This window comes from Antechinus flavipes, chromosome 5 (genome assembly GCF_016432865.1).
Source record: "Antechinus flavipes isolate AdamAnt ecotype Samford, QLD, Australia chromosome 5, AdamAnt_v2, whole genome shotgun sequence".
NCBI lineage: Eukaryota > Metazoa > Chordata > Mammalia > Dasyuromorphia > Dasyuridae > Antechinus > Antechinus flavipes.
The window spans coordinates 9,711,066-9,731,341 of record NC_067402.1 but is presented as its reverse complement, the minus strand read 5'-3'; the positions used below and the strand labels follow the sequence as shown (position 1 = coordinate 9,731,341).

The following is a 20,276-nucleotide window of genomic DNA, read 5'->3' as shown; positions in this document are numbered from 1 at the left end:
GCCCCAAAAACATATCTTCTTTGATATCATGAAAGTCACTTAGTTTCATATATGAAATTAGTTGAGCTCTTGTTCTTTTAAAACTTATTTTTAGCTTATTTTTAGATGCTTTATTTGCAATAGCAAAGAATGGGAAACTGAGGAGGATTGAACTGGAGAAAGAATAAGCAAGAAATGGCTGAATAAACTATGGTCAATAAACGTGATAAAGTTCTATGTTGCTCAAAAAAATGACGTGGGGACAGTTTTGGAGAAAGCTAAAGAAGTCTTGTTTGAATTAATGCCAAAGGAAGTGAGCAGAACCAGGGGGTCAATTTATGTAATAATAGTTTTGTAAAAACAATCAGCTTTGAAAGTCTTAGAAACTTTAAACAACGTAAGAATGCTCCAGGATTCAAAACAATTTATGATTAAACAGGTTCCACATCTCCTAATAGAGAAAGATGATGGACTCAGAGTATATACTGCATATGATTCTTGACGTAGCCACTCTGGTGACTTTTTTTGCTTGTCTATATATGTTTGTAACATATTTCTTTGAGGGAGGGGGAGGAAGAAAAAGTGGATCTTTGAAGAAATATGTAATTAAAACAACAAAAAATATTCAACTGATACAGAACTGAGTATTACACTCCATAACCACTTACCACAGTCTATTTTTTAAAATTATAACCAGTTTAAACCTCTTTGTAGAAATGGATTAAAGAAGGAAGGTCATTGCCAATCTTTAATGTTTGTGCCCAAATGGACACGTCCTAGAAATAATTACACAAACACTGAAAGAAATGAAAATTCAGTTCATTATCCACTTTTCTAGGATGCTCTGACAGGCTACTTACACTGAGCTGAGATGGCACAGCAGGGAGACCCAGAGTAATGTTGGGCAAAGACGGGGATGGATAGAGGCTTAGAAGATTCATAGACTCTTCATGAATCAGAAGACGCTGCTGGGAAACAATTTGCTAGGGAAAAAAATGAGAAAAAAGAGGAAAATTTCAAAAGAAGATATAATTATAGGCATAAAGTGTTAGATTTCAGGGAGAAGTTATGACATTTTAAATGACTTGGTTTAAACAATAATGAGCTGAAATATTTACAATGAAATATGAATTCTGATGCAAAAATGGAAATACTTTTCAGTGATATCAAGTCTGTCGCAGGATTCTTTTGTCTGTTCATTCCCATGCCTCTTTCTGCTTCTACAGTCATTGTGTATACTCCATTTTGGTTCTACTTTCTAAATAATATCTATCACTCCATAAACACCTTTCCATCCTTCCTAATATTCTTCATATTTGCTCATCTTAATGGCCTTGAAGAGTCCCATTATAACCGTGAATCACAATGTATTCAATCATCTTCCTTTAATTCCATTGCTAGATACAAAACTAACTTTTAGGTTTTTTTGCAACTGTAAATAATGCTTCTTGATGAAAAAAAAAACCCTTGAATAATCAGTCAATAAACATTTATTATGTGCTGAGAAATAACATTTAGTGAAATCATAGTTTTATAGTATATTTCCAACGACTAAAGTACTGAGTCTAAGAAGAGGCATTTTGAAAAATCAAATCTAGTAAATAGTCATATAGCCCTTCACAAAGATTCTACAGCCATTTGAATCTACCACTAATGTATAATTAGTGTATCAAATTTCTGTATAACCAGCATATCAAATTTCTCTTAATCCCAAAAGGATCATTTTTCATTGCTTTTAAATTCACCAATTTGATGTTTATGCGTGTGGTAAAACTTCAATGTTATTTAATCTATAGAACCTTTGATCATTAATGAGGGATTTTTCAAGGAGTTATCAAAAATATGTGGTTTCCATTAGAAAAATGGCCTGTTCCCATCTCTTTTTATGATTTGTCAACTGTGGGCTTATACTTACCTTTGAACATTTTAAAAGTTCTTTATAGATTAGACTTTTATTTATCATGTTTGCTATAAACATGTCCCCAATAAGTTGTTTTCATTTATTTTGGTTTATGTTACATCTTTTAAAATATAATTGATATGTTTGTGAATCAAATACATTTCTATTTTCCTTAACCATTCCTTATTTTTAATAGAAAAAAATCATCTTTGTTCCATAAAAAAAACGAATAATATTCTATTTCTTCTGTCTTCTTTATTAGTATCTTCTTTTGTTTATTTTCCTTTGGTTTAAGTCTCCCATCCAGTTGGAATTTATACATTTTTCCTAAGTATATTTTTAAGATCATGAATTATCTCCTTAGTTTCAATTGATCAAATGCTATCCTTTTGAAAATATTTAGTAGATGGTCTGTTTTCTCTGATCTGTTTCTCTTTAATTTTGGCCAACTACTTATGATATCACCATGATATATTTGGAAACATTTGAAATGCAAGGCTCTCCTTAATTTTATTATTATTAATATACTCTTTGCTACTTGTGCCTACATCTTGTTCCACATAAAACTTAATATTATTTTATCTAATCTCATTTGATCTTCACAATAACCCTACTGAGACATCATGAATGCACCATGTTGAACACACATGTTCTTATTCTAAGATCACTTTTTAGAAAGATTTAACTCCTTGCTACTGGATGCTTTTATTTTACTCAAAAACTACACAGTCACTCCTGGCACTTTATGTAGCACCTTAAGATATTAAGGACTATAAGAGAGATTGTTGCAGGTAAGCCATCAAACCTATTTTTGAGGGAGCTGCTATCTTCACTTTCACAAAGAAAAAGACTCAATCTAATGAAGGTCATGACTGTCCACAGGCCCACTGTGCATCAGTGCCAGCTGTTGGGGAGTTTGAACTCAGGTATCTCTTGTCTCTTTCCAGTCCTATGGCCTTTACACTATACAATTGTCCACTTCAAGACAAGGCTGCTACTTTAAAGTATAGATGCTCCAGGTATATGGCTCTCTTAAAATTGTGAATGAATAAAGAAAAAAAACATTTACTATGTGCCAAAAAATGGACTAAATTGGGGGACAATAATACTAAAAGAAAAGCTACCCCCGGCTCTCAAGGAGCTTGTTTTCCAGCAGAGGGAGATGGCATCAAGAAGTGATAGTCCAGGAAGTCACAGGGATTGAAGTCCTAGGGAAATTCATTGATAGTTCCTGACACACAAGAGACTCTTAATAAATATTAATTGATTGATTAATCGACAAGTGCTTTTTTTTCTGCTCCTGAGTCATTTTGATTAGTGCTCCCAGAAAAAGACGTACAAAGTTCTGGTATATGAATGGAGCGAGAGAGCAATCAATAAGCCTAGCAACATGGCAGGAAATTGATTGGGATATACCCTCCTGAGGTGGGGACTGACTAAATAGAGTGAACTCCCATCATAAGCCCAGGACAGGAACTAGCTGGTGCACAATAGTGTGGAAAGAAGATGGTCATTGAGGGCTTTGTGGAAAATGGCAAAGGACAGGGAAAGGAAGCTTGGCAATTTCAGATACGTTCGGTGTCCTGCTCTGTTCACTGACTCCCAAGAGCATCAGCAACAACAGCAGACATCTATCTCCATGGTGCGGGGAAGTTTACAAAGCATTTTACATATAACTCTCCCTGGAGTTTCACCACAGTCCTGGGAGGTGGGATGCAATGGTTGGGTCCGCCATGCCTACAGTCATACAAGAATCAGAGTTGAGACTGATCCCCATTCTTTCTGACCCTGCCCACCGTTTTTCACTAGTTCTGTGGGAAGACTCATTCACTGTCGGTCTGGTGCAAATATTTATACAAAAATTCAAAAGGAGGAGAGAGGCTTAAGAAGACAATTTTGACAGAAAAAGAGAGAAACAGAGAGACAGAGACAGAGACACACACAGAGAAAGAGACAGAGAGAGACACACACAAAGAGAGAGACAGAGAGAAGACTAATGAACATTCAGGAATCCCCCTGCCATCAGAGCCTCTTGTCTAACAACAAGCCCTAAATGGCCATGTATCACATGGCTTAATATAACAAAATACCTTTCAAAACCATTGCTCAAAGTCCTGTTTTCCCACATGGGGCCTAATATGGTTCCTTGAATTACATTTTCTGTTTAATTCTTTCTTCTCTCCCCGAACTTTTACGCAACGAGAGTTACAAAGGTCTGACTTGACTTGGGAACTGTGGCATGATATCGTCCCCCAGGGACCCACATCCCTGAAAGAGAATACTACATGTAACCATACGGCCCGGGGACTGCTTTCTTCCCAAACAAAAAGCATATGGGACTCCAATAATGGACCACCTTCAAGAGGGCGGTAGCACACACCGGCTCAGCCCAAAGTAAATATAATAACTTGTCAAGCATGTTGTGGGGAGCTGTAGATTTTCCCCTGGACAAACCTGGGATATCAATTAACTGGGGGAAGGGTCTCACATGAGCACAATGCGAGCTCAGAATGTCACCGAAGACTGATGCAGCTCCCAACACAGGATGTTATTTCAAAACATAACCTTGCTCATACAGTTGTTTGCAGATGAGACCTACCCTTGAGACAATAGCCACCAAGTCCCATCTGGGAATCTCTGTTGGCATTTTGGAGGCGCTTAGTGATTGCCATGAGTTTCTTTTTAAGAACAAGATACTGCTCAGTTACGAGTTACAAGCAAAGCCCAGGTTTGAACTGGCACCAAATACCCAATAATTTTGGTTCCAACATCATCGGCATCATTAACTTTACAGTATCTTGATGACACTGGGCAATTTTTTAAGATTAAAACTTAATGGTGTGTCTAGAAAAGAACATGCTCTTGTGACTGGCCGTGGGATAAGGAGAAGTTCTGTATCCTAAGATATCTGAAAGTAAACTGGTGTTTAATACCAGCTCATTGCCTTTCCCTGCATTTCTTTAGCAGGAAAAAAAAAAAAAAGGCTTTTTGTCCTTACTGAATTCCTCATGATCCAAAATAATCATTTGAATAATAAAGATGAAAGTATAAAATGGAAAAAAAAGGCTATTTCCTTAACTGTACCCTTGGCAACAAATACTAGTTTATATTTTAAATAATGATGCTCAATTAAAAGCATCAGTTTTCCTAATCAGGAATTCCCTTGGCTTGTTCATCGCTATCCATGGCAAAGAAACTTGGCATGGGCAATGGTCACATGACTTCAGATCCTTGAGGTATATATAAAACCTCTCCCCAAAATGAAACCTTTCTGTCCCCTACAAGTCTCTTCCTTCCTTTTTCCAATCTCCATGTGGTGTCATTGTCCAATATTACAATTCTATTGAAGAATACCAAATGTAACCAATTATCTGATCTATTTTAATGATCCTTGGGACCTTTGGTAAATGACATAAGGTCTGAGTCTCAGCTTCCTAATTTGTTCAATGAGATGGCTGGAGTAAATGGTCTCTAAGTTCCCGTACATTTCAAAATCTCTTATTCTCTAATCTAAATTTATAAATGTAGCAAAACATTTCCATTTAAACTAATTAGGCAAGTAAAACAGGAATTGGGGAGCAGTTTGAATCTCTGAAAATTCTTTGCTACAAAATATTGAGAATAAAGTCTTTCCTAGAGAGAGTGTGTCGAGCTATTTCAAGGAAAAAAAAAAAGGATGTTGGCTATTCACATCTTTTTCCTTATATCTAAACTCAATATAACTATTTCCCATGGAGAAATCAGGGCTCTGTCATGGGGTGGCAAGACCTTGGAAGAGGGAATGCGATGCTTTTGCCAAGGCATCATTTGACCAAGTCAAGAGATCTCGACTTGAAATCCAACATGCCATACCCACTACGTCATGCTCTTTCTAATTTATAGTAGATACCATATAAGTATTTAATTTGGTGTATGGGTTTTTTTTGGGGGGCAGGGAATATTATATAGTCACTGTCCTATTCCAAAGCTTCATCATTTTACTGAGGAGAATTTGGGCTCTCCACCAGCTGAGCTCAACCAATGCGAGTGCTAACAAGTAAGACAAACATTGAGAAATACGATGGTCCATATGGATATCACCGGAGGACCAGGTGCTGCCCAAAGTGATTTTCCTTAAGCTCAGATGGACATCTTGTCTTCTACTGAATCAACAACAATGACTTCCTACTGCCCCTGGAAAGATAGAAACTCCACCATTTAGCTATTGAATTCCTTCACAACACGACCCCAATCCATCTTTCAGTCTCATTATGCCATCACGCTCTCTCGAGTTCAGCCAAATTGCTCTTCTCTCTGTCTCTCCCCGACTCTCTGTCTCTCATCTCCATGTGTTGCCACTGTCTGTCCAGGTCTCAAAAGCATCTGCTGCTCACTTCTGCCTCATAGACTCCGTCTCTTCCTTCAAGAAACACTTCCCATTGCTCCCAACTACTTCTCTTCTTCTACTCCAACTGCCTTATACTCAACAACTCCCTTTTTACTTGTATTTATTAATATGTATGTGCCTATTCAAGTCCTTGTTGCCTTCCCCATTAGAATGAAAGTCTGTAATGAATAGTATTTTTTTCATTCAAGGTTTTTTATTCCCAGTGAAATACCTGGAAAATAGTGGGTGAATAATGATTGACTGATTGACTAGTTCTGTTAAATATGGAGAGAAAAGCTCGTCATAAGATTACCTGTAAGAAGATGAAATTCAGAGTATATAATTTTAAGACTTTGGAAGAGTCATTTTCCATCTCTGAGTAAATGTCATCACATACAAAATGGATTGGGGGGGATGATGTTGATGTTAACCAAGGTACTTCCCAGCTTTAAATATATAATCTTATTGCAGTGAATGCCCACTTCTTAGAGCAGGGGGCCTAAATCTATGCATATGTATGTGTCATGGACATTTTTGGCAGGCTAACAAAGCCTATGGATTCCTTTTCAGAATAATTTTTGCTGTCTACATTCATAATAAAAGGGACTATTAAAACTCAATAATCAGTTAGTGAAAATAAAGGTGTATTTTTTTTTTGCCCCATTCAAGTTCATGGACTCCTTGAAATCCATCTGCTGACCCCTTGGTGGACTAAAAAGTTCAGGTTAAGAAACTGATTAGAAAACATGGGATTCGCCCTTCCCAGTGAATCAGAACATACATATGGCTCCTTTCAATCCAACATGCATGAGATTAGTGAGCTTTCTAGCCACAAGCATCTGAGGGACAGGATCATATATTGTTGAGGAGTTTCTGGTTGACCGGGGAACCGGAACACAGGACATATGCAAGATTCTGGAATCACTAGTGGAAGTATCTAAATATAGTGTACATCCAGATCTGAGAATCAATTTGCTTGAAACAGCGCAGCAGTTGAGTGATACACCATGTTACTGTTTCCTATATGGAGCTAGCCCAGCTGAATGAGAGAATAACTCACCCAATGTAACTTCACATCAAGAAGTAAACTTGGTAGAGAATCCCTGAGGGGAGAACCCAAGGTGGGGACCAGTAATCTTAATGTACCTTTTAGGATCTTTTATTTTATTTTATTTTAAATTTAGCATGTGACTGCACTCTTATTTGAGCCCATTCTCCTTGGAGATGAGTACTTCTGAAGGATGAGTGCAGGTCAAAATTTAGAGAATTTTTTTTCTAACTTCTGTTCTTGTTATTCTTTCTCAATAAATATCCCTTTGTAAAAAATAATTGTTATCAACTGCTTAATTGATATGAGGGGAGCATACATAATGGAGACTCAAGTGCGATGTTGCTATAAATATTCACACCTAAAGATTATCCCTAAAATTTGAATAAAAAATATAAAAGTTTATAAATAATATATAAACAGAGACCTACAGATTTTCTCAATTTCTTCTAAGTCTCACCTAAGAGACTAGAGTTGTTTATTTTTGGTACATAGATAACTAACCAATGGCCTCAATCTTCTTAATTTTTTTTATTAGATTTATACCAATTTCCTATTTCTATAACAAAAAACACAACAGAAAAAGGGTGACCATCGCAAAAATGGCCTTATTCTAGCTGAGTAGCTGAAACCTTGCTAGCGATTGTGTATTTTGCTACTAAATATGAGACCAGGTTCAATGGCATTTGCTAAAATATCCCTATGAAGATAAGTATAATCACATTTTCTAAACCTTGGGGGGATGACATACTCAGAGCTTTAGCTGAAAAATCTTGAACTTATAAAGGAGAACAGACAGAAATAGGATAGAAAAATGATAAGAACCTATTTTTTGTGTGTGAAATGCTTATTTAGCACATAGGGAAGATGTGTTGTAGAGTGGAGAAGTGGAACTATCACTGGCCAATGAATCAAAAGTCCAGATTTCTAGTCTGGACTCTGCCCCTGACCTATTATGTGACCTTAGGCCATCCACACTGACCTTCTGAATCTCAGTTTTCTCAGCTGTAAAATAAGAGGTTTGGATCCAGATCCCCTTCCAACTTCACATATCTATGGCTATTTATGGCCCAGAGAATTTGAAGGAAGAAGTTCTGGATTCCGGCCTCAACTTCCTTTGGGACGTAAAAATTAATAATATTCAGACTCATTTTGTCCAGGTAGAAATAGAACAAAAGGTTCATCTTTCTTCCATGGCTTTTACTACCATGGCCATTTCATTTGTCATCTTGGAGACTATTTCCTCAACTGTAACATGAGGATAAGAACTTTAATGAAGATCATCGTGCAACTTATCTCTTAAGCCTCACTCGAATGACTTCAGGAACAATTAAAATCCCCATCTCATTAAAAGGGGATTGTTAAGATCAATAGAATCACAAATTTTTATTTTTATAATTCTCCCAGTACTGAATCCCCCAAAATATCCATACAGCATATTAAAGGAGAGCCACCAAACTCCCTGGCAATATTTGAGTAGGGGCCTTTAAAGAATCAACATTTCATTAACAATATTGTTTTCCAAGCTTGACTCACTCTATTCTGGGTAAATGGTTCTTGTATCATGGCAACCTTCATCTCTCTCTATCCAACCAATCCTCCCCCCCCCCCAAAAAAAAAAAAGTGCTTTATTTCCTGTCACTTCAGCCGTGGCTGACTCTCCACCTACTCAAGAGGGAACACAGCACTTTCTGCAAATGTCACAACACTGATTATATAACAACAGGAAAATGAGTCAGGCAAGAGCAGGGCAAAGCAAGTGACATTTGGAGTGATTCTAGAATGCTTAACCTTATTATTAGAAACTTTTGTACTTGTGTATCTGCTAAGGGAAAATATGATTAAATAAACAGCAGTTGAGAGCCAGCAGCTAATGTTCAGCTAGAAATAAACCAGCTGTTTGGCTACTGTTAAAATAAATCTCAAATAAAATGCAACCAAAATGTCAGAATTGTACCGTTGATATCCATGGAAAAATGTTTAAACCCCCAGGCTCAGAGCTTCCACAAGACAGTAACTGAAGAGCTAAAGATGCCTCGGCAAACAGATAATTCGAGGATCATGGCTACGGCCTGGATTTGGGAATCCAGAGGGCCCGAGTCAGATCCCACTCTGGACACTAACTAGCTGTGTGGTCCTGGGTCAGTCATGTTAATCTAAGTCTGTCTCAACTTCTGCCACCACGTCCAAGTTCTAGAAGACAGGAGGAACCCTAAAATGAAAGGAGGTTTGCTCGCTATAGAGAGACTCAAGTTCCAGAGGGCAGAAGGCAAAGGCCCGATAGATATGGGGCAAGATGAAGCAATGGGGGAGATATTGAGGTGGATGGAAATGAAGGGGTTGGAGAACTAGTGCTTTTGCAGTCAGAGGACTCCATAGCAATAGGCTGGGGGAAGTAAGAGGAGGTGAGAATCGGATAATTATTGAGAATGCGGACATTTGGATTATGATCGTTTGGAAGGAGCCCCATTAAAGAAGGGAAGGGATGACCAGGAGGTGCAGGATCTCAGAGAGTCCTGTGTGGTCTCGGCTAAGTCCCCAAGAAGGCAGGACCCGAGCCTGGAGCCGGTGTGCTGTTAAAGCATGTGATCTTTGGTGTTCGAGAAACAAACATTTACCACCCACTGCAATGAATTAAGTCCATTCTGATGGTGTAAATGGATTTATCCATGCTAAGTAGAATTCCACTCAGTAAAGGGCAACACTATTACACCTGGGAGTCTTCTTAGCACTCCTGCCCTTTCTCAGGCTGTTCCCCTGTTGCTGCTCCTAAAGAGATTTTTTACAAAGAGGTACAAGAACATATTCTGCTTTGTTTGAGCTTTATATTTTCTTCTCATTCATCCTGGTTGACTTATGTGGCCGTCCTCTGCTAAGGGCAACAAGGGGAAACCCACATGTTAGCCATCAGGGAAACATTTCTTGTTCTGGGCCATTGAGAGGCCACCGCTCAGTCCAGAGGTCCCTGCACCTGGCCTCTTGGATCACAGTTCATACACACAATTAATTCATTATAAGAGACTCCAGGCTTGTGACTGAACCAGTCATCCCAACTTTGGGGGTGAAAGTCCTTCCACTGACCTGGAGAAATACCTCCCCCAAGTCAAATACAGCTAAATCACATTTCCTTCTGGTATTTCCAAGGATGGCAGGAGCATGGGGGAAGCACGGGAAGGCATGGCGCTGCTAGAACATGTTAAGCAATCAGCAGAGCCGTGGTCCATCAATGGGATCCTTCCATCTAGTATGGAAGAGCAACTAGTCATCTCGGTGACCTTGCAAGTGCTTATGGGGATTTGTGAGCTTGATTCCAAATCACGCTCTTTAATGTCTTTGATTTGTGATTCACCTATAAGGGCAGAGAGCATGAAGGAAACCAGGACTCCTCAAGAATGAGCCCATTATCCCCCATGAAAGTCACATCTCTAAGTGTGAGTCATGTACAACACACAACCGGCAATAATCCTCGGCCAAAAGATGAGGGTACGTCACGAAGACCAAACTGGCGTCAGGGCCCAAGGATTACAGAGGAATCTGAGATCTTAAAATATCGCTAAGACCATCCCACTCTGCACAGGGTAAAGGTTCTTTTAGTGCACCATGATCCTTAGGGAAACAGGAACCCTCTAGCTCCCTGGAAGGCAGGGAAATATTTCACCATCAACGTCTCCCAGCTTTCTGTATCTCAAGGGTGTTTTTCATTTTTGTTTAAAATGGCCAATGCAGATCTTTGATTTGGTTGACTACACAAATCTGTAACGAGAGTTTTATTTTACCTTTTATTCTCAACGGGAGGAGCAGAAAGTCAAGTTTTGTTCATTGAAAAAAATTAAATGTAATCAAAAAAATCTTCAACTGTATATATGCAACTAGAGACATTTATTTTGCTTGTTTTAAACTAAACAATAAAAGTATTGGCAATAACAAGAGAAAACGATTTCCTTTTTATATATTTGTTTTTCTCTTTAGCACATTTCTCCCCCAGCAATGGTTTGTGTTAATTAGTTATTTTTGATCTGCGTGATATGTCTCTATTTATGGGCATACATACAGAAAAAAAGCTATATCTATAATAAGTCAATTCATTGTTCCAAATAGCAAAATCCCTTTTTTTGAAGTGGGGGGGAGAGCTTTGTTAATTGTCCTTCTTTTAAGCTCAGAGGTGAGAAGGCGCTGCCTCATTTGTTGTGTCCCGCACAATGAATGTTTGGCCCTTACTAGATTCTTAAGGAATATTTGGTGACTGATTGATGTCTGAGATCATCAAGTTCAAATGGACAAGGGAAATAAATGATTTATTCAAGATCACTGTGAAAGTGCAATAGAATCAGGACTGAGTTTCAGATCCTCCCACTCAGAGCTCCTTTCACTATATCCTGTCTCCCAAGAGGCCTAACAATCACCGAGATGTCATTCAAGGTAGTCTTAACTATGAAAAATGGAGGCACACCTGAAAATGAGATTGGAGCACGATTCTAAATAACATATGGGAGAGTCTCACTAAAATCAATCCTTCTAACAAGAAGCAATTAGTTTACTGAGAACCTGCAGGACCGTCTCAGAATAATGGGGTTTCTAGGGGAAAAAAATATAAAAATGGCTTCCAGATAAAATGAAAATGATAAACAGAGGATGTGATAGAAAGAAGGAACATTCACTTTGGAATTAGGAGACCTGAGAGCTAGTCCCGGCCTGGCCCTGGAATGACCTCAGGAGTTACTCAGCCTTAAAATAATAACAATGATGGTCGTTTAAACAATTATTCTAATAAAAATAAAGCCCTTATAAAAGCACATGTTTATTTCATGTTTATAAAACACAATTTTCATAATCAGCCTGTGAGGAAATAATAACCTTCAGTGTCTTCTTGTGAGTCAGGAGATCTCAGTTTGAGTCATCATGGGTGAAAAACAGAATTTTCAAAATCTCAATCTCTTTCTCTCCAAAATGGCTGCAATATTTTGGGGAGATGGTAGGGAACTGGAGTTAAGTGACTTGCCCAAAGTCACTGAGTTTGGGAAGAGTTAAGTGTCTGAATCTAGATTTCAACTCAGAAGACGATGCTTTATCAATTTTGTCTCCTTAGCTGTCCTATTTCCCATCACTAGCAGAGGTGTCTTAAAGACAAGGCTTTGCAAAACTAAATTAAAAATAATAATAAAGAATACATAATGCTAACATTTTCAATACACAATGCACATACTATTTATTGAATTTGGTTCTCACAACAACCCTGGGAAGTAGCTGTTATTATTATCCCCATTTTATGTATGAGACCATCAAAGGTTGTGATTTAACTAGGGTCACAAAGTACAGGTCTATAGTCAGACAGCCTGACTCTGGCTGACCCTACTTAGACACTTCAATGTGTTCTATAAGTATGTTGTTGTTGTTATTATTATTATTATCATCCTATAGTGATGGATGAAATGATTAGCGTTCCAAGAGTTTATGTAAAAGGTCTGGACTACAATTCTATTCATTTTTCACATTTTTAATTTTAGGATGAAATCCTAAATATATCATGAAAGCAGAGTTAAATAAAGAGCTGCCTTCTATTTGTCAATAAAAGACTATTCAACAATAATAACAACAACATTTAGATATTATCTAAGGTTTGTAACATATTTTTCAAATATCTTATTTGATTCTCACAACAATTCTAGGAAGGAAATATTATTTTCATTTTAATTTTCCACATGAGGAAACTGAGGCAGACAAAAATTTAAAAACTTGCCTCGTCATACAACTGATAAGTTCCTGAAGTTAAATTTTACTCCACATCTTCAATGCCAGTTCTAGAGCATTATCTACCATACATTTAGCTTCCCTTTGCCAGTTTTCTGTCTAAGTCACAAAAACACTGCTATTTAAATTAACAGGTTGTAAGGACTAGTCAAACAGGTCATTATTTTTCAGGACTCAGGAAAGCTAGCAATGATCTCCAAAAAGTTAGTTTTAATACTTAAAGATAGGGAGAATCCCTCCCCGGCTTTGTTCCAGTCCTGGGGTAAGTCTCAAAGGAAGCAGCACACCACAAGGAATCCTGGGTAAGGTTCCACTACGGTTCACAATCCAGACAGCATTGCTGTTGCCCTTCTCATTGTTATTACAGAAAAAGAAAAGCCTCCAGCCTCAGTTTCCTCAACTTTAAAACAAAAGGCTTTGATGAGAAAGTCTCTGGAGCTCCTCTGAGCCCAGAGACTCCCTCCCCACGTGAGGTAAAGACAGCAAGGGTCTAATACCTCCGGTATTTGGGCACGGTTTATTTTTTTCCCTTTTTTGGCCAACTTTGAACACTTTTCAAATTTATATCTGAGCTCACTAGTGCTCGCTTTGGGTTTTGCCCCTTCTCTTACAACCTAATGACCCCTTTCCTGATGCCATTAGTCCTGAGCTCTATTAAAATCACAAGAGGTTGCGTGAGAGAGAAACCTTGTCTCTCTTGGGGTGAATCAGAGATGTTTTTCTTCCTCCCTTTCCCTGCCATTACAACCCTGTAAACCTTCTCTGCCAGCCCTTTAACCTCCTCTGTGCCATTCCTCATCTTTCAAATCAGAGGCGGGGGGAATGGGGGCAGGGCTGTTCCCCGCTGAAAGGCCAGTCCCTGCGATCTTAAAGATGCTACTTCATCCTTTTTTGAAAAGAAGATTCTACTACATCGTCTTTGAAAAACACATCAAACCTCTAACAAGAACTTGTCTATCGAAATCTTACTTAGTGCTGGAACTGAAACGGAACGAGGGCCATAATCCCGTTTTGTACATTAGGAAACGAAGACCACAAGAGATCAGATCAGATAGCTATTTAGCAGTACGCTTGGACTCGACTCTCAAAGTAAAATGTTCTTTCGTTTATACTGCACAAGTGCTAGGACAACCAACCAACCAACCATCAAAAGGATGAGTCTGAAGGATGATTTATGGAGCCTGGAACGGATGGGAGAGTTCATTGACTACATGTAAGATTCTGTGGTTTAGGGGACTTTACAAATACACATCTTCCCTACTTTGCTACTTTTATTTTTCAAGAGTTTACTGAAAGATTGGTTCTATGACTTCCCTAAAGTCACACAGTCAACACATATTGGAAAACTCAGGTCTTGTTACCTCTGCAGGTGACTTCCTCTTCTGAGGGGCCTTTAGGAGCAGTTAATGAGAAACTCTGTTTCCTCATTGAAAATATCTCTTCACACTGTGTATGTATATTGTCCCCTACTGAGGAGGATTCCTCTACTAATACCAAATTCCATCCAACACCAAAGAAAAGATTGTTTATCAATCGAGATGATACATTTAGTCAACGTCTGCCTTTTTTCAGACCACCTCTGGCCAATGTGCTGTCCACTAACCATTTCCTCTCCCTATTCCACTCCTACAGTTCTGCCCCATAGAGTCCACATTCCCATCAACTAAGAACCATCCAGATTCTGTGTGACTTTCCATGAATTTCAAGGAAATATTAGTTTTTAAAAGAATAAACACACTAAGGGTCTCTTGGTACCACAACACAGGTATGACACAGGCCTTCCCCTCCTAGTGATGAGGGACTACAGGGTCAAGAAGAGCCACACACAACTGAAATGACTGAACAACAATAATAGTGGATGAATACACCATCTTTGCATAAGGACTGCGAATCATCATTAGCTAGTTCTCCAAAGCATGACTTAGAGGTGAGCCTGGAGTCCTAAAGAATATTACTAAAGAGCATGGGCTCCAGTGGGTCCTGATGAAATCTCCTTCAAGGTCAAGCCTGACATCGCAATGGCAATCAATAAGCATTTATTAAGTGCCTGCTACTATTATGTGGTAGATATGCTAAGCTCTGGGGAAATAAAAAAAGGCAAAAGATAGCCCCTGCATCCAGGGAGCTCACATTCTAATGGGACGGCTGACAAACAAACCACCATATGCAAAAAAAAAAAAAAAAAAAAAGAATTCAGGATAAATTGGAGCTGACCAGCATTCTGCAGATCAGGAAAGGCTTCTGGAGAAGGGGCTGTTTGAGCAGGCAGTTCCACAGGGAGGATGGCCATTGACAGATTGATGTTGTCACCAGAGCAGCCATATTGACTCGGAAGATTAACTCTTGTTTTCATAAGGGCTTTAAGGTTGGAGGAATAGCTCTTACAGTTCACAATGAGCAGCATGAGCCTCTCTTCCAATGGTACTGGGGATGTCGCCTCTATTTTCCATGCCATTTGCCCCCATTTATGAGGTTCTATTTGCCCCCTTTCTGTGTACAGAATGCACTCTGATTTCACCTCTGATTCCTATAGCTCAGATCACAGTCTCTCCTGATTCTCCTCCCCCTAAATCATTAGAATTCTTGTCTTGAGATTGTTTTACACGATTACATGCACAAGGTGATCAATAAAATGTCAGCTCCTTGAGGGCAAAGCCTTTTTATGTCTCTGGCTTCCCAGTGTGTAGCACAGTACCTGGAACCCATCGGTACAATAGACATGATTGCTGAATTCAGTTCAATCCTCTGAAATCTTCCCTGGCAATAAGAGAGATGGTTGGTTTTGAGCCGATTCCCACTTGGAAGCATGGGCTTACCTCTGGGTGTGGAGCAGGCGGGATGAGCAGCGTCTCACTGCTTTCTGCCATGTTGGTGGAAGGCCCATTGCTGGGCGAGCTGGGGCCAGATCCGGGAGAGCTGCTGCTGACCGAGGACTCTGAAAGCAGAAGAAGAAGGAGGTCACTGAGCAGTGAAGAAACACAGACTCTCAGTTATCTAATCTCATTGCCTAGAGTCACAGTCAGCCATATCGCCTCGGAAGATCAACACTTATTTTCATAAAGGCTTTGGTTCGTAGTATTAAGGTTGGAGGGGTCTTCACAAAAATTAAGTGGATTCCTCCCGGTCCCACAGACAGTAAGTGTAAGAGTCAGAATTTGAACACCATCCCCTATGGGCCCCAACACATCATTATTTCCATTGGACTATACTGGCTCTCAATCACTTCAACATATCACTTCCTGATAGAAAGTGACGACCCCACGATGAGTCCCAAGGCATCCAAGAAAGGATAAGTGTCCTTGGTAGATCACTGATCCCAAAGCTCTGGATGTGACCAAAGAAAAGATGTTTATTTGGTTTTGCTCTCTCCCGTTGGTGCAAGAGAGAAAAATGACAGAGACAACATCCTCTAAAAGGTCATGAAAACACGGCATCCCCCCATGATATCCACTATTACTCTAATGCTGGCAGATTCTTTTCCTCATCGGGGATCCAAGGCTCCATCCTGCAGCAGTCTCTGCCAGAAGAGTAAGCAGCTGCTCACAAGCTCAGGAGTCTTTCAGGGATTTTAGATCCTCTGGCATCAAACATTAAGTCATTACTGGGAAGTGGGGAGGGGATTCAAGAGTATGAAAATTCATTCTCGCCATCATCAGAAGGGCTTGGGGTCTACAAGGTGAACTCTCAGGTTGTCCCTTTGTTCACTGATGACTTAAAGTCACAGAATCACTTTGGAAGAGCCCATGTCATCATTCCATCTAACCAATCCTGCGTCAGCTCAGCACATGTTTGAGAAGCGGAGGATGCTAAACAATTACATCAACTCTCTTCTTTGGACACAAGTCAGAAGGGAGAAATAAAGTTCTTGACCACACAAGACATTTTAAGACAACCTTAGAAAAATCAAACCACCTATTCAGTCCACTCGCCTAACCCACTGTGCCCACATTGTTGTTGGCCAGTCGTCCCAGTCATAGCCAACTCTCTGGGAGCCTGTGGACCATAGCATTCCGTGAAATTTCCTTAGCAAAGATAATGGAGTGGTTTTCCATTTCTTTCTCCAGTGGATCTTTCTCATTACACCTAATCATTATTCATTATTTAACTTCTAGAGCTACAATTCTTTTTCAGGAAACCACAATGAAATATTTATATAAATGAATATTTAGGAAAAAATGATGAAAAAATTCCTCATGCTATCTCTTCTTAATAATAAAAATTTTAAAAAAAAACTTGATTTATCATTCTTTTTTTGTCCCCTTCAATGACTTCCATTTTTGTTAAATCAAGGAAATATCTGTTATTTCTTTAGCCCATTAAAAACTAGGTTAATCTTTGTTTTTATTTGTCTTTTCATGCCATATCTCATTCCTGAACAGGCAAGTTCCCAATTCATTACTTGATATCCCTTGTCATTTTCTATTGTGTTGGATGTGGAATAGTTCAGTTCTCTTTCTCATCATATTCTGAGCCAGAAGGAGCCTTGAAGGCCACTGAGTATAATGCCTTCATCTTACTTGAGGGAACTGAGGCAAACAAAAGGTTAATGACAGACATACAATTAGTGTCTGAAGGCAGAACTTGATCTCAGGATTTCCTGGTTCCAGACCTAGCTCTCTAGTCTTTGCTCCACTGGGCCCCCTTGAAGCCTCTAACTGCTGGCTCTGTAACCAAAGCCTTCTGTTCAATGGAAAGGATAGATTCAATCCTTTTTTAGCCCCAGAGGAAAGAAGATGATTAAAATCATCACATGGGATTATTCTACTTCATCAATCTTATTTTTTATCCCCAATCTCAGGAAAAAAAAAATTTCTATACCATGTGTTCCCCAGAAATAGTCAATATTCTTCAGCTCAGAAACTCACTAACCCAATCACCCATGTCTGAGAAGCTGCTCTGGGCTCTGTCAATCCCCCAACAGTCTTTGGCCCAAAGCAATAAAACCTAAAATAGAGTTTATTACATTTACACGGATGTGTTAAATCTATGTGAAATGAAGAACGGGAAATAATGTGCTTAGCAAACATGGCCTGGTAATATATACTGTGCTGGTCTAAATAGGGCTAATGGTGAAAACAGAAGGAGTCTATAAACATTTCCAAAATATTCATTATGATTATTATTAACATGATAATTATAGTTTTCATTATTATTTTACATAGCTAGTCTTAGATAGTGCTTGAAGGTTTTTAAGCACCTTACATATGCTATTTAATTTGATCTTGTTCTGACTTCATGTTGATACTGTCTTTACTTTATAGGAACTTGTTGCCCCACCTCTTTAATACATATTTGTTCCCCCTCCATTGGAGGGTAAGCGCTTTACGAGTACGGGCTGTTTCATTCCTTGCATCCCAGCATTTGCCACAGTGCCTGGCATACAGTAGGCATTTAATAAATACCCAAGTTCTTCTAACTTCAAATCTTGAAATTCAGAGCTGCCCCTTCACCTCAAATGCCTCTCATCCCCTCCCAAACATCTTAGAAACAGAGGTGTAACTGGAAAGTCCAGTCTCAAATCTCCCTTCCTCTCCCATCTCCCTTGTTCCAAAAGATCCCTACCTAGGGATTTATCATCCTTATCCTAGTGAGGAAAGAGAGCCATCAAAGAACACATAACAGTAAGTGGAGTGCTCAAAGCTATGTTTTAGGTATTCAAATGTGGCAAGGAGAAGGGAAAAGACTAGAACATGAGAGACCAATTAGAAGGCCATAATCCAAGTAAGAGGCGATGGGGGAGTGAACTAAGTGCATGGAGAAGAGACAGATGAAAAAATAAAAATGTCGTCCAAGTACAATAAGTAGGAATTGGCAGATGCCTGAGTCTGGGAATTGAGGGAAGAGGAAAGGGCCAAGGATAATTCCAAAGTCAGAAACCTGAGTGAAAGAAGGAATGATGGTACCCTGAAATAGGCTACCCACCTCCTGGGAGGTGAAGCACTCAAGGGTGACGAAAAAGACGGCCATTTTCTTACACAGATACTGCCTGCATGGATTCATCTGATTGGAATCTTGACAATTTTTACAATTTATTTTTAAGTTTTAATTTGGGGGGAAGAGGAGTTAACAATAGTGACGAAGAAGAAGAGGAAAACCATGGATGATTTTTTAATGTAGAGAAAAGGAGGAATTTCTGAAAAGAAGAAACCAGGGCTATCTGTAAAGTGCAAAGCATCTAAAGTAATGTGCTAAATGGTGTCCATGTTTTTAATTTTTTAATTCATTCATTTATTTACTTTGCTGGGCAATTGGGGTTAAGTAATTTGCCTAGGATCACACAGCTAGGAGGTGTTAAGTGTCTGAGATCAAATTTGAACTCAGGTCCTCCTAACTTCAGGGCTGGTGCACTATCTACTACACCACCTAGCTGCCCAATTTTTAAAATTTATTGAATTTTAATTTTCATCTAATTTATTTTATTTATAAGTTTATGGAATAAAATAAGCATTTGCATAACCTAGTATAATAAAAAGATTGCACATGAAATTGCAAATCTATTATGTACACTTTGTTATTGCTTTTAAATATATAATAAAGTTACCCTATATATCTATATATTTTTTTCTTTTTCTCTCCACTCTCTTGGCCCTTGAGATGGCTGCCATTAGACACAGATGTCTAATAGTATATGCCTAAATGTGTGTGTATATGAATGAATGGCTATATAAATATGTATGTCTGTATAGATATACATATATGTGTAGTTCTTTTTAAAAGCAAGCTTAAAAGAACAAAAATTCTCTGTTTCATATCCAAGCCTCTATTATCTTGAATTTGGTATATGGAAATTTTCATATTTTAGTATTAGTTAAATATAGGATAAGATGAAAAGGTGATGTCATTGAGATAAATAGGGAAATTTGGAGAAGTGTATTTAGAAAGAAAGAAAATTAATTTCATTTTTAACATATTGGCTTTGAGGTCCACTACAGAATATCCAAGTAAAAACTTCCAGTGGGTAATTGTTTCTCTGGCATCCTAAACTCTCCATGTTCCCACGTTCTCTTTATCACATAGGAGAAAATTGTTTATATACTTTTAGCAACTTTTAGCAAAAATTTCCCCCAAATGGGATCGGTATGATTTTGTTCAATTATTTTTCAGCATATACTAAATTAATTACTATTTCTTAATTTTCAACCAGATCCCATTTTAGAAGTACAATATTAGCATCCTGGCTCATATTATAGATAGCCCAATGTCCCTTCATGGAAGTTAAAATAAGTTATCAATAG

At 38.5% G+C, this 20,276-nt stretch overlaps 1 protein-coding gene across 7 annotated transcripts in view; it reads right to left on the bottom strand.

Moving 5' to 3' along the window:
* The window catches only part of HDAC9 (histone deacetylase 9), an 867,097-nt gene that overhangs the window by 373,756 nt on the left and 473,065 nt on the right, over positions 1-20,276 (bottom strand). For all 7 annotated transcript variants that reach the window (XM_052000806.1, XM_052000813.1, XM_052000811.1 and 4 more), the window contains 2 exons: positions 15,858-15,976; positions 840-962 (listed from right to left, as the gene is read on the bottom strand). In XM_052000806.1, coding sequence (XP_051856766.1) covers positions 840-962; positions 15,858-15,976 — 242 coding nt within the window. The remainder of the gene's footprint in view (positions 1-839; positions 963-15,857; positions 15,977-20,276) is intronic.